The sequence below is a fragment of the Eleginops maclovinus genome, chromosome 12, assembly GCF_036324505.1.
Source record: "Eleginops maclovinus isolate JMC-PN-2008 ecotype Puerto Natales chromosome 12, JC_Emac_rtc_rv5, whole genome shotgun sequence".
Lineage (NCBI taxonomy): Eukaryota > Metazoa > Chordata > Actinopteri > Perciformes > Eleginopidae > Eleginops > Eleginops maclovinus.
In genome coordinates this window covers 16,937,536-16,952,085 of record NC_086360.1, presented here as the reverse complement: position 1 = coordinate 16,952,085, position 14,550 = coordinate 16,937,536, and the positions used below count along the sequence as shown (strand labels likewise).

The window sequence follows — 14,550 nt, the reverse complement described above, 5'->3', positions numbered from 1 at the left end:
CTTCCTCCCTGAGATGTGACATTCAAACAAGAGGTCATCATGGAACACTACAACCTCATAATTCATTATGAGTGATTGTGTTTCTGCAGTACTTTCAGATTTTTGTATATTTAAAAAGGGAGTAGCATGCAGTAAGCCCTGTAGGTAACAAATATATACAGTATATATGGAGATGTTTCGGCAGTGTGCAAAAGAACAATGTCTCGGGAAAAAAATCTCTTTTCCAGCAACAAATCACTGGCACCAAACCTATACAGGAGTGACATAATACTAATGTTAATGCTATTGCTCAAACTCCTCCCTGTCAACATAGATGAGTAAATATCACAGTTTTAATCTTGTAGAACAAAAACAGTGAGAACTTTTCATTATTAGGCAATGAGCACTGTGTTTATTGTAGTGTATTGTATATGGTACTTTTTGACAAGACTGCCAAGGAGGAACATATCTTTAATTAATTTAAACATCTTTTACAACAAATTAGTACCTTGCAAGCAACAAACACATGTTTAAAAATATAAGAAAAGCATGTCAAAGAAGACACACCTCAACCTGTCACACACACACACACACACACACACACACACACACACACACACACACACACACACACACACACACACACACACACACACACACACACACACACACACAAAAACTATAGCATTTGAAAGCATGCAATACATTACTGCAGCTACTGACAACTACGATGGCCGCAAGAGCTAAACGCATTGCAATTTAAGAAAAAACACAGAAAACTTGTGAAATCTGCATTCTATACTTGCCTATGTTCTTTGTACCATTTATGTAATTGCTTATGTGCTGTTTTTGCAGGATGTTTCTGTATTTGCCTGTGTATTCTCAATTTGGCGCTTATGTGTTGTAAAATTAATGTTTCACAGTTTTCTTGTGTTTGCAGTGCGCTGAGCTTTTAGGGCAGTCATAGATCACTGCTATTTTGCTACCTTTAAGAGTGCAAGTACTTTCACAGTGACAGTGTTAGTGGATCAGCCTAGTGACAGCCTTTTAGAAGAAGAGATGTTGAGTGGGATGGTGGAATAATACAAAATTCACTGTGACAGGAGCCATCTGAACAATCGTTAACTATTAAAACAACTGTTTGGCCTTTTCGTTTCATGCCATTACAAACATACCAGACATATACAGTACAAAGATTTTCTGTGTTTGGATCAACTTTTTTGTAAACCTTTACTACCTAAAACTATGGTCTGAATAGATTATCCCTTTACATTACAGTCCACACCAATAACTAATTGTCAAAGCAACATACGTGTTTATTTGTGAACAGATGGGATGTAGTAAAACTTGTCTTTTCATGTGTTTGGTAATAAGGTAAAAGAGTCATAAGCCTTTCTACGTTTTTAAGGAATCCACACTTATTAATACCATGGTTTACAAAAGGTACAGATGGCAACTGACAGGGTAGATTAATACATGAATTCAAAATAAGCCTGTTAGTAATTTCTCCAAATTAAATTATATAATAATAAAAGGTTTGTTAGAATTAAAGATTAAGAGAAAAGAAAAGAAAAAGCTACAGAATGTGTAACACAATCAAGTGCTGTGTTATATACAGTAATACAGAATAAAGCATCTTTCCTTCAGCACAGTGACAGCCTCTGCACTGTAAATACAGTATTATGTCCAGCACCCTCAGGTTGGTACTTTGCTCCATGAACAAGCAGCTGCCGGATGTTTTGTACCACAGCATCTTTCTTTCTAACCATTTGCAAGTTCTTGTTGTAACAACTATGTGCCGTACATGTCACGCTGCAGACTAGCTTATATATACTGCAGTACAGTACAGCATAATACAGGGAGGAGATAGGCAGCAGTCCTGGATCTTTTACTGTCAGACAAAAGAGTTCCCCTTCTTGTCGGCTCTGAGTGGGGGGAGAAGATGAGAGGAATACTTTTACTATATCTTGGTCATTGAGGCATTTGAATGATACATTTATAACAGGATGATGTGAAATATGTGAGAAATAAAAACAAAAGTCAGATGCATAAACTGCATACCCCTGCAAAGGCTTTTTGCCTGTAGCAGATGCACATGTTTTATTACCTGAACTAAAACGGGTCATGAGATGCGCCTGTCATGTAATGATATACAACATTTTTCTGTTAACACTGGTAACTCAGATTGATGCGTCTGCTCTGCAGGAGGTTAAATATATGATACTCACCTATGTCTAGACTAATGAAATACATTTCTAACAATTTAGGAGTTAGAATTAGATTAGTATACTTTTTTAGGATGTATGGTTTGTGTTAGGTGTTATGTAGGTTCTAAATGTATCTGTAAAATCCATGAACTTTAGATTCTTTCAATACAGCAGGCGACCAGCTTTGCAAGAGTATAAATTACCTCAGAAACCAGCCAAACATGAACACATTGTTTATAGGCTAAAGAGGCATAATTGCTCAATATTATACTGCAGGGAAATATCTAAAGCACACTTCTGCAATGTCAAAATAATCTATAATACAAAAACATATTTTCTGAGGCATATCCGTGCTGTGTGTGTGTTTGTCTTGACTAATCAGTGCTTTATCACTAAGACCTGCTTGGGTTTAGAAGCAGTTAGTTGAGTAGATAATATTTAAGGCCAGTCAAGTTATTCTATGATTGACATTTACAAAGACATTTAAAATGGCACATTACCACAGCAAAGTCTCAGTCTCAGTATTTATGTGTTCACTTTCTCTCAATCTCTTTCTATCTATTTCTTTTTCTGATTCATTGAATATTGGGGGGATACTCAGCAATCATTTCCTTGTTTAAGAACAATGACCCACAACTTACTTAGCAGATGTGTCTTGTAATTCTGTATCCAGTCTGGTTAAGCATTAAGTTAGAGGGCAGAGAGCAAAGGTTAGTGAGGGAGTTGAACAACTGACAGGGAGCAACCATATTGTCAGTACACATGCAGTTGCTGGGGATTAGTAGCCTGTTTCCAGACTGCCATTAGAGGGTGAATGAAAGGAATGGAAAACAAGCATCAGTATTTAAGGTGGTAGTGTTTAAGGTTCAAAGAGGGAGATAGATACACTGCAATGCATATCCAGGATAAATGACCAACAATAAACCAAAGAACATTATACATTTATACAGTGAGCACTTTTTCACAAGCACTGGGTCCAGGTCAATCTCTAGTTTTCCAACTCAAGACACCCTCCCTTCGATAATGGGTAGAAATGAAGTAGAATATAATGAAGCTTTAATTTTTCCATGTTCCCAACGTCACTCTAATTTCATCAAAGTACCAGCAAGCATGTGAGTTTGTTAGGATGTTTGTTTGCAAAATAACTCCAAACAGCAACAGACACATACAAATCATAAAACATATACAGTATGTTCCACAGAGATACTGCCCTCACCAGAAGAAAACAACAGCATAGGTAAAAGTGACCCAACAGTGGTGTACATGACTGTTCACTCCAGTGGCAAAAATGTGTGAATTTGTGTTGGCAATTTAAATTTAAACTAGTGTGTTGTTTTTTTGGCTTTGGTGCAATGTGGTGGCTGTACTAATAAAGCCCCAAAGAACCATGAAGATTTCTACCTTTATGACTTGTTTTAGTTCTCATGGTTACTGGCCAATAGTTTGTGCCCAGTCTCAAACACACAATGCCAATAGTTTTAACTCATCTCACTGAAGTCTATCATTAGCCAGCTGCAGTTTGAATACTGTACCTCATATTACTTAACACTGTGGTAATATTTTGGAAACTCTGAACCTTCTGTAACAATTCCTACTGACAGGGAACATGAGGTTTTCCTATGTTTTAGTCACATTATGCATTTCAGGTAAATTTGAAAACAAACCGTCAGACCTGCCCGCTTTGGAAGTCACTGTGTTTATTTGGTTGTTAGTAACAGCTAACTTAGGTTGTATGTGGTCATTAGATCTTTACTAACATTTCATAAAATATTAACCGAGCTACAGGAACAGGCACATCACAAACTGAGAGAAATAAGCAAATGAATATCTTTCTCCTTTTATGCTGAATAAGAAGGCAGCCAAAAGTCAGTCAAAGGTTAGTCCCTGCGTGTGTAAATTCAAAAAAGCATTGAAGGATTTTTCATGGAGACAAAACCAACTGATCAGTACAGACAGGTTAGTTGATTTACCTCATGCATGCAAATTTGTGTATACCCCTCTCCTCGTCATACCTTGGGGCAGAGTGAGAAATGTTTTAGTCCACAAACAGCCGGCAAAAAGAAATTATCCTATGACTGAGGTTTTAAACTGAATATACTAAGGATGGTTAAAGAAGTGTACTAACAATGGTTACATTGTCAATTCGTGGGGATTAGGGTGGCAGGCTGTCACCAAAAAATAGACAAAAAAAGCAGGGGTTTCCTGACGGTAAGTTTAAAACAAACTCAAAGAAATACAAACATTGTTTTCACACAAGAAGGAAAGAAATGGGTAATCGTTTTCAACTTGTGACGTGTGGTATTACGTTAAACTTAAAGAAGGGCTTACTCACTTTACAATGCTGGGGGGAATGTGGACATACTCCATTGGGATGATTTCTCCGAGCTCTCGCAGACTGTTCACATACTTTATCTTACTGCTGAACTTGGAGCTGTAGAGAATGAAACCATATAGGGTTTGTATCAGTAATGTGCAATATTGTGTTAGTTTGCGCCTAGGTTTCAAATGTCAACAACATTTTTTTTGGGACATTTGGGCAATAAAGGTAAAAAACCTGGAAACCCAAACTGTTGGTGTGAATATAAATTAAAAGAGGAATGTGTACATTTAAAAAAAATAATAAAACCTCTGTTGCGCTCTACAGCCTGTCAACTCAATGTTGTGTGTGTGTGTGTGTGTGTGTGTGTGTGTGTGTGTGTGTGTGTGTGTGTGTGTGTGTGTGTGTGTGTGTGTGTGTGTCATCTAAATGTTTAAGAGAACATTGAAACCTTATGAAGGGTCTGGTTATTCCCAGCAAAGTCCTTATGAACCAGGAAGGATGGACAATGATGAACATCTTAAGATTTTTCTTCAGTCTGTGGGACAAGAGGAGAGGCAGTAGTGGTGTCAAAAGATTAGTAAAGGTTTCATTAATACCACATTGACTTATTATTAGGTGTTAGATCTGCCTAAATGATCACTCAAAATGATGATTGATTAAGTGTGTGAAGTCTCAAATGACAGCTCAGGTAACTGACTCTGCCATATAGGGAGTAAAGGTTGAGTGAACGAGGGAGTCATTTCTCACACAGCTAATTCTCGTGTTGTTAAATGTATAATTGTGTTTATAACACATCTCTTGTTGAGAATTTCCAAAATAATGTTTGCAGTATATTTATTTATACAGTCTATGGTTTACTCCAGCTGGTAAGAACTTATGATAGGTACGCCCCCTTCTGGTCTTCTGTTACAGCACAAGCGAACGCCAAAAAGTATTTACAAAATATGTGTGTTTCAATAATAACAGTTGTACATTGCATTTGCTTGTTTGTATATTACCTTCTGTCTATCATTTGGTAGCACTTTTTCATCCAGGTAAAGCCCGGCATCCTTCTGCGAGGTGTGGCACCATTCAGGTAAACAATCATGTAATCTTCTGCCACCATTAGTTCCAACGTACTTATTACATACCTACAAAGACAGAAAATTCTGTTTAAAGACGATAATACAAACGAACTGCAACAAAAGCAACAGCAGCGTTATTCTAGTTAATAACATACAAAAATACATTACATATTAAATTCCATGTTCACATTTAAGTTTGATTTGGCTCAGATGAAGGAACATCTTTGTGTAACAAATGAAGACCTCATTTTATGTTGGCTTGTATTACACTACATCATGAAGTATAGCTGTACTTACAGAAAAAGGTTTTCCATTACATAATTGTAATTGTCACAGTCGCTGTCTGGTAGGAAGCATGCTGCAAAGACGATGATGGCATTTTGTTCAGCATAATAACCTGACAAAATAAAAAGAGGCAATGGGTTTCACAGTTATCGACCCCTTCACCTTTCTAGCTTCACTGCAAAAGAAGTTTAATGTAACAGGGGCATGCCATGTGTGGCTTTTATGACAAAACGCTCAACCTGTCACCGTAATCATTTCTTAGATTGAGCTGGAAATGATTTACTATTGAATCATGAACGAAGGAAGACACTGCAACTGTCAAGGGGAGCAGCATCACTAAACTCCAAATGATCAAATGATATGAAACGTAAAGCAGAAACAGGTAGAGCTGTCAACTATTTGTATTTTCGTACCTCCATGTGAAATTACTCTTTTGTATGGCTCAATGCACTTCATGTCAATGCGATGCTCCTGCTCTCCAATCACCACACTTCTCCACAGCCGGTTTTCCCTGCTCTCCTCAGCTGCTCTGTGTGCTGCAAATGCATCACCTGATGCTGCTCCTGCAGCCAACTCTTCTGAGTCCCCTGTTTGTAAAATAAAAATGTTTTTACAAGACAACACAACAACTATTTTTACCGTACTTTTTAGGACAATATGTAAGGTCAGTGTGTGGCTGTGTGCATGTTTGTGTTTTATCTTCTGGTGTTTGACCGTGTCTGTTGAACTCCAGTGAGTCGTCCTCATCAGGAGAGTCTAGCTCGTCTACATTGACATCCAGGTCGTCACCAGTATCCAAGGCATCGTCTTCAGTGTCAAGGGCATCTTCTGAGAGAATAGACCCCTCACTGTGGTCCAATGACACATTCATTGGTGGGGCTGTCAACTTTCTCCTCTGATTGGAGCCTCCTGACAGATCAGCTGAGGATGGTGCATCTGGTCAAAGAGAGATGGTTTGATTTTTTTCCAAGATTCCACATTTTTTTCAGAGAAATGTTTTCATCAATTTCCCCTCATGTAATTATATTTTGTATTAGTCTTATATCTTTATATTATGGTACATTTAAAATGTCATCCTTTTAAAAGAAAGTATTTCCCCATAGTTTGGAAATGATGGCAAGTCCGTAAAAGAATAATGATGAAAACAGAGTATTCATTGATAGGGTAAACCACAGGAGTTTAGTTTATCTTGCTGTATATTTACCTTCTCTGTTATCCATCTCCTCAGCAGCCTCCTCACTGGAGGCCGTCTTCATCATAATCCCCGATGCACCGTCTCCCTGTTGGGAGTCTCTGCTCAGAGGCACAGAAACACAATAATGAGCCACAACATAAATTATCATCGCTATCACCACTGCCACCAAAGGCACAGCTACGCATAGTATTGGGCCAAATAAGACAAAAACAATCATCTACAAAGAAAACTTTTCCCATGACAGTAAATGAAAAAGAGTTTCCAAATGTGTTCATTTGACTTTGGACATAAAAAGATAACAGAAGCAGACAGAGAGAAAGCAACTCACTGCTTCATTCCCAGGCTGCACGTGTGGGCAGAGGAAACAATACTGAGCAGTGTTGCTACCTCCCCCAACCAAAGCCCCTCTAACAGACTCGATTAACATAAGGCCTGCTAACAATAGAGGGAAGCAGTACTGAGAAACTGGTACACATGATTATAGCAACAACGACACCCGCACATTTCCACGTCCCTTTTTTCTATAATCTCTGTCACTTACCTTTCACTTACTCCTTCTTTTCCTATCAGAGAGACTGAACCACTCTTTCCACAATCAGGTCACGTGACCACCTGATTATGAAAAGGCCGCGTATGAACGCAAACACACAGAGTACAAGACAGGGGAGGGTGGTGCATCCCAAAGAGGGGGCAGGTCATCAGAATTACAAAGTGGGGCAAAACAAGTACCAATGATGCAACTGCTAACAAGGAACAATTAAACTACAGCAGATACAAACAAACACACACACACACACACACACACACACACACACACACACACACACACACACACACACACACACACACACACACACACACACACACACACACACACACACACACACACACACACACACACACACACACAATATACATTAAGGCATATACACCTACTGAATACTCATTCCACAACACAACTCTCATTTTTGAATGAGCCAAAAAGAAGTAGATCTTTAGTGAGAGATAATGTGAAAAAACTGAAGCAAGGCTTGAAAATTCTGACTTGGTCTCTAGTATGTGTCCTGTATTTCCTATAATGCAACTCAACTGCATATTTTGTATGACCGTCCCTTACAGACAAACACCCTTTGATTTTCTATCGTGTATTGTTATTATGTTGGTCAAGTCATTACTCCTCAGTAGCTCCTCCTGCAGTTTTTTCAATATTTTTGTAATCCTAATTGATGGTGTAAAGAAAGAGGGTCTCATTCATGGATTAATTTAAGGAAATGTGTGGTATTAGTCTTTATAAAAAAAATTGACAGTTCTTTTAAATTTCACTCCTGCCGATTTGGGTGAATTATATTTGCATTAACTAAGCAAAGTCATAGTTTTGTTGATCAAAGTTCAACTTATCAAATCTTGGCTGCTATGGTACAAACGACAAATATTGTAAGGACTGCTTAAAGTGTTAAAAAGATCTGTGCTGCCTCTTTGTGGTAAACATCAGTAGTACAGCTTTTAGTCTATGGAAAATCTATGCATATCCACTGCACTCTCTCATTTATAATGAACAGTAAAAAACTATGATCATGTTCCAACTTTAAGGAAAGCACAATGAAAGAAAATCTTGTCTAAAATGACATCTTACATCAGGCAAGCTTTAAAAGGGAATGGGCCTTTGGATGATACAAATAGGACATAAGAGCACCAACATTTTGGGTCTGTCGAAGCTACTGAGGGGCAAAATTGATTCAGTATGAGAAAGCTCACCTGGATGGGAGAGAGTAAATATTTTCCTCTGGCATATATCGCGCATGATCTTCCCTCTCATGGTCGACATTTGATTGGTAGAAAGGCTGTCTGTCAAGATCATAAGTCTCATTCCGACTCTGGCCATCAGCTTGATACTGAGAGGACTTGAGTTCATAGGCGAACATGGAGTTGAAGTCATCTCCATACTGGCTTTCAGCTATATATTGAAACTTAGAACCATTATCATCCATACTGGCTGTTTCAGTTCTATGGTCAATGTGGTGGTAGCTGTAGCCATATTGTGTTTGGCCCTGTGTTACAGTCTCAGTTCCTGTCCACTGGTATGCAGCGTTCTCATTGGTTGGCTGGGAGGAAAGCTGTGAAGTCACATCTTGTTGTCTTCTTTCAGGGGAATAGGGGGACATGGGATCAGTACAGAAAGAAGGAGAAATTCAGAACGAAATTTAAACTCAAATGAGTCAAGGAAGCTCAACAATTTGCCAGGTTCCTTTTTTTTTATGTTAACATTTGAGTTTTTTTCTTTTAGTTACTATATTCAATATACTCTACACTCTGATCTGCTCCACTGTATTCCATATTTTATCATATATATATATATATATATATACTATATTCTATTAAGGAAAATGGTTTGCCAGATGAAATCATCGTTGGGCAATTGCTGTTCTGCGGCTTGTCCAACACACTATTGAGTTCAAACCCTAATAGTATCTTTACATTAAAGGTAACCTGTGGAGTTTTTGACCACTAGTAGTACTATAAAGTACTGTGTTTGCAAGTTGGTGTTGCATCTGCTCTCACCACACACATGAAGACACATGCGTGTGCATGAAAATGCAAGTGAAATATAAATCCTTCAATAATACACATTGAGTTTCGGTGAGTAACACTTATTAAAACAGAACATTTGTTTACAAAAAACTCTACAGGGTACTTTTAACAATGTTTAAATCCAAACAAAATAGAATAAAATTATTTTTGCTTCATGACAAAACATCAATTGCTATTCATTCATTTAAAAAAACAAATCTTGCAATACTAATGAAACAAACATTGAAGCACTGAGTCCACTTCACATACAGTATTTCAAAAACAATTAAACAAAAGCAAAGAAAAAAATGGACATAAAGAGACTATGGTATTCACTCATTGCTAATGTAAAATTGAAACTACATGGACAAACTATTATTGACTGATACATCAGGTATTACCTTAGCACACATTCACACACTACACATGCACTCACACCCACACCTTCTAAGAGAGCTAGGGGAGCTGGTTTCCATTAGCTGTGGTGTGGCTCCAGCTGTAATGAGGCAGGTAATGCATATTTAATGAGGCGTAAACAGATTTATAAACACACACAGAGTCGCAGATCAAAGCTTGCTGACAATCACATGAAATAAATGCACATACAAATGCAGCTTGTTTCACGCTAACAATACACACAGATGGACACAAAATCTGTTTCTGTCACACCACTCATATTCATTTTCACATCCTCACTGTCAATCTTAGTCTGTCATTCACCAATACAACTCAAACACACACACAAGATTAATTTCCTCACGAGGGCCTTCTAGCTCAATTTCGACAGTCTGTTCAGTGATTTCAATATTCCTCTGACATACACAACATTGCGAAAGCTGTAGAGACTAAAACACTAACAGAGAACTAAAGGAGTGGGAGGGAAGGGTGTGTGTGTTTGTTTGTGCGTGAGTGTGTGAATGTGTTTGTGTGTTTGAGCAGGACTAACACGTGCACAGGCATAATTATTCTCTGGCTTTAAGCAGCCCTAGAATAAAAAGTCTGTCTTGATCAATAGCAGGAGTGCTAGGTAGCCTTCACTTGGTAGCCCGTCAGAACAATTCAAATTCCCTTTACTAACAATTCATTACTGTGGAGTTAGAAATCTCAGTAATGGATATCTCCAAAGAATTGGAAATCCAACCATAATCAAGGCTAGAGCAAATGCACAAGATGAAATGGCCTTTAATGTAATTTGGTTTAACAAATATTTTAAGGTGAACATGTTGCATTTTAACTTTAATATCTATTTTCATTGTTTTTGGTTTTGTCATAATTGTTCTGACTTTTGAATAATTGTAAATGTGACAAAGGTAGAATAACACAGAGCTTAAGACATTGTTTTTGAGGTGCATTGCTTACCTTGAAACAGGAGAATAGCGATCTTGAGAAGATTGATGGTCTCCGATTTGTTGTTCGGTCAACCATTTATCACAATCAATAGTCCTTACTGGTTGGCCATTATAGTATTCCACTGTATTTGGTGGGAACCTCTGTGGCTCAAGTGGTTGTAAACCTGTTTGTTGAAATGAAGAACCTCCAACCACCTCCTCAGTGAAGCTTAGCAGATCACAACATCCTAACTGTTGTCTTTCTGTGCACTCTGCATCGGTAATCTCCTCCTGCTCTTCCACATCATTCTCGTCTTCCATCAAATCTCCAGAAAATGGTAATCCAAGTCCTCTTTGAGTAGAATTGCCAGATTCACTTAAAGGGGTGCCAAGCAAAGAGCTGGTATGTGAGACTGAACTGTTGGTAAGAATAGGTGACTGTGGTTCACAGGTGGTTTGCGGTGCGTCCTGTCCCACTAACTGAGCCCTCCATCCTTGAAGGTCTCCCAAAGAAGTGGGGCATTGTGTGGGTGCAGAGGGTGACTGCCCACCCTCATCTGAATCTTCCATCGAGATCTGTGAATGGACATAAACTTCTTCTCTGGTCTTCAGGAAGTGGTCTGATGGATATCTAAGTGATGGGGATACACTTCTGGCCACAAAGTTTGACTTATCATCATAGTTGCCTTCTTCTACCTGTGGTTGACTGAAACCTATTGGTCTTGAATCTGACTGATGAAAAGATTCACAGTTAGTTTTTGATTGGCTAGGACTGATTATTTGTGGCACCATGTGATGCTCAGTGGTATTATCACTTTGCTGTGTTTCTTTGCTTAGTGTGTCGTCAGTATCTCTGATCATTTGGTTTTGCATACTTAGTTCTGTGTTCTCCTGGCGCTCTCTGTTTGCAGCTTTTGCCTGGGCTTGTAGAACAGTGGCAGCATAAGAAAGCATGCTAAAAGTCTCCATGGACTTTCTTGTACCTTTTGATTGACTGCCACTCTGTTTAGGCCTATCGTGCCATTCTCTCTCAGCTTCTTTTACTGTGCCAGACACAATGATGTAATCCATTTCTAGGCCTGATGATGAATCTCCATCTGAATTGGACCGGAGTTCATCTCTACTACCTGGGTGAAGGCTGTCGGGGCTATATTTCAGCATGTCTCTATCCCCCCCAGAGCTGGAGCTTAAGGACATGGTTTCTGTTGTTTTCCCCACCGCGTTTCCAGTGCTCTCATTGTCATGACCACTTTGGCTTTCAATGGCATGTTCATTCAAATCAGGATTGTGCCACTCGGCAAGGCTTGGGGATAATGATTGGTCAGACCGTACTTGAGTATCAGCAGCTTCTCCCTGGCATGAATGATGTTTTGCTGAGGTGGTCTGAGTGACAGTGGAACAGTCCACCAGGACAAATGGGGAATGTTCACTATGTTGCTCAATCCAATCAGCTTCCTCTGATGTTTTTTGGGCCTCCTTACTCTCAATTGAACTTACTCCACTGCTGATCATATGACCGAACTCACTAGCTCCCTCAAATAGGAACACTTGGTTGGTCGGCTGTCCTCTTTCGGAAATTTCTGCTCTGGATTCAGTGTTTCCCAGAGGGTCTGCCTTCTGGTATTGATTGGGCCCCTCGATCTGATTAGGTTTTGTCACAGCTATAAAAGGGCTAGACTGCTCCTCAAGCTGTATCATGTCAACTACGGGGCTGGAATGAGTGTCAGGGGAGGATGGCAGGCTCCAAGTGCCAGCTCCTACATTTTCATATTCTGAAGTAGAGGTGACCATGCCAGGCACAGGTAGGTCCATCATGTCAGTTCCTTGGTGGGGGGTAGTCTCATATTCAGAACGCTCAAATGCCAAGTCCTGCAAGACACACTGTTGGCTCTGAAAACTCTGGATGTCATCATCGCATTTTTCTTCACCCTGTGTTCTACCTTCTGCAGCCTCTATAACTATTTTCACATTGTGTTCATAACCTTTCCATTCCACTTCTTCAGGTGTTTGAGTAAGTGCTTTATTCATACCTCTCTCCTCCCCTTTAGCTGTTTCTTGTTCTACCTGTTTGTTTTCATGTGTCTTTGGAGAGTCACTGGTGTCCAAGGACCCCATGTGACTAAGGTTCTTTTCATTTTCAGGTCCTTCGGGGCTCGTTACTGTGGAAGAGCTTTCTTCCTGTATGGTGGTGTTCCACATCACCATTCCACCATCAGAGAATCCTTCTGGACTTTCAACAGATGCACTAGTCTCAACGTTGGGGATCACCCCACAGAAAGAACCTGAGTTTCCAGACAAGTTGTCTGGGGTCGTGAGAGGTGATAGACTGTCATCCCTGATTGTCTTATTCCACAAATCTAGGGATTCAGGGTAAGACGTGGTGGTTCCGCTATCTGATTTGAGAAATCCCTTTTGAGCTGAGTATGTCCAGAAATCTAGAAGCTCCATTTGCCTGTCTCCTTTTTTCCCTTGGACCCCTTCGTCATCTTCTTTAGATGTGTCAGGTGTTAAAGTGTTTAGGGTTGCTTTCTTTCTCAACAATGAGGATGTTTTTTCTTTCACTCCAACAATACCAGCACTGCATTTTCCAATAAATTCCTCCTCTGGTGGTGTCAATTGCAGACTATGTAAGGTAATGGGGTTCCACTTATTGTTACCTACAGACTCTGGGTTCCAGGTGTCGTACGATTCAGTCTGCTCAGTGATCAGACTAAGCTGGGGCTCAAGGCTCCTTCCCCTCTGGTGGGCATTCTCTGATTTTAAGATCTCTTCGTTGCTTTTGTGTTCAGTCATATCATCAAGTGACTCTTTCCCTCTATCTTCCTCTGTGATATTCAGCGGGCTCTCAGATTCTTTGGTCCTATTCCAGGCATTACTGTCACTCAAGGACATTGCTCCTTGTGTTTCAAAGCCAAGTTCATCCCAGGTCTCTGACAATGACGATGACACACTGTCCTTGTGCTGCAGGCCATTAATCCTTTCAACTACATCTTCTGGAAAGAACCGGACCCCACAACTGCTGGGTGGACGGCTACCTACCACGCTGTTGACTGGAGTTGGAGGAACCACAGTGTCAATCATGTCATTACCATGGATTAGACCATGGTCATCAATTGAAAAATTTCTACTGTCAAGCCCACCTAACGAGGCAGAAAAATCCAACAAGCTGAGCTCATCAAGTTCTGATAAGCTAGAGCTACCTGCTCTTGTTTCTACTTCATCTACTCTTACTCCAGAAGTTGCCAATTCTCCTCTTGATTGCATTGACTGGTCACTGCTATTTAGTGGGTCAAAACTAAACAGGTCCAAGTTTTCACTCTTATTTCTGTCAGAGCGGTTCTTCCTCCTCTCAGGTGGAACAGGAGGTGAGAGGGATAACATTCCCAGGGGAGAAGGGTTTCTCAGGAAGAGTCCTCCTGGCCCTGCAGCTGGTCCTCCTCCTGCTATAACTTCCCCGACTGGGCTGTCATCACTGAGGAACACCGAACTCTCCTTGGAGGAGCGGCTGCTCCGGATGGTGGTCATACCACTGTCGGGGCTCACAAGCTCCCCACCAGCAACAGCGCCTACACCTCCTGTGACTTCTTCTCCATCAGTCATCACT

At 39.9% G+C, this 14,550-nt stretch overlaps 1 protein-coding gene across 6 annotated transcripts in view; it reads right to left on the bottom strand.

Moving 5' to 3' along the window:
• Positions 1–1,368: 1,368 nt before the first annotated feature.
• Positions 1,369–14,550, bottom strand: part of LOC134873489 (protein prune homolog 2-like) — a 33,415-nt gene continuing 20,233 nt past the window's right edge. For 2 of the 6 annotated variants that reach the window (XM_063897127.1, XM_063897128.1), the window contains exons 9-20: positions 10,978–14,550; positions 8,806–9,189; positions 7,060–7,148; positions 6,570–6,791; positions 6,269–6,442; positions 5,868–5,967; positions 5,505–5,636; positions 4,955–5,041; positions 4,519–4,617; positions 4,157–4,198; positions 2,828–2,860; positions 1,369–1,904 (exon numbers count right to left, since the gene is read on the bottom strand). In XM_063897127.1, the coding sequence (XP_063753197.1) occupies positions 1,874–1,904; positions 2,828–2,860; positions 4,157–4,198; positions 4,519–4,617; positions 4,955–5,041; positions 5,505–5,636; positions 5,868–5,967; positions 6,269–6,442; positions 6,570–6,791; positions 7,060–7,148; positions 8,806–9,189; positions 10,978–14,550 (4,966 nt within the window). In that variant the 3' untranslated portion in view covers positions 1,369–1,873. The remainder of the gene's footprint in view (positions 1,905–2,827; positions 2,861–4,156; positions 4,199–4,518; positions 4,618–4,954; positions 5,042–5,504; positions 5,637–5,867; positions 5,968–6,268; positions 6,443–6,569; positions 6,792–7,059; positions 7,149–8,805; positions 9,190–10,977) is intronic. The other 4 variants (XM_063897129.1, XM_063897130.1, XM_063897132.1 and 1 more) reach the window with 4 other exon arrangements.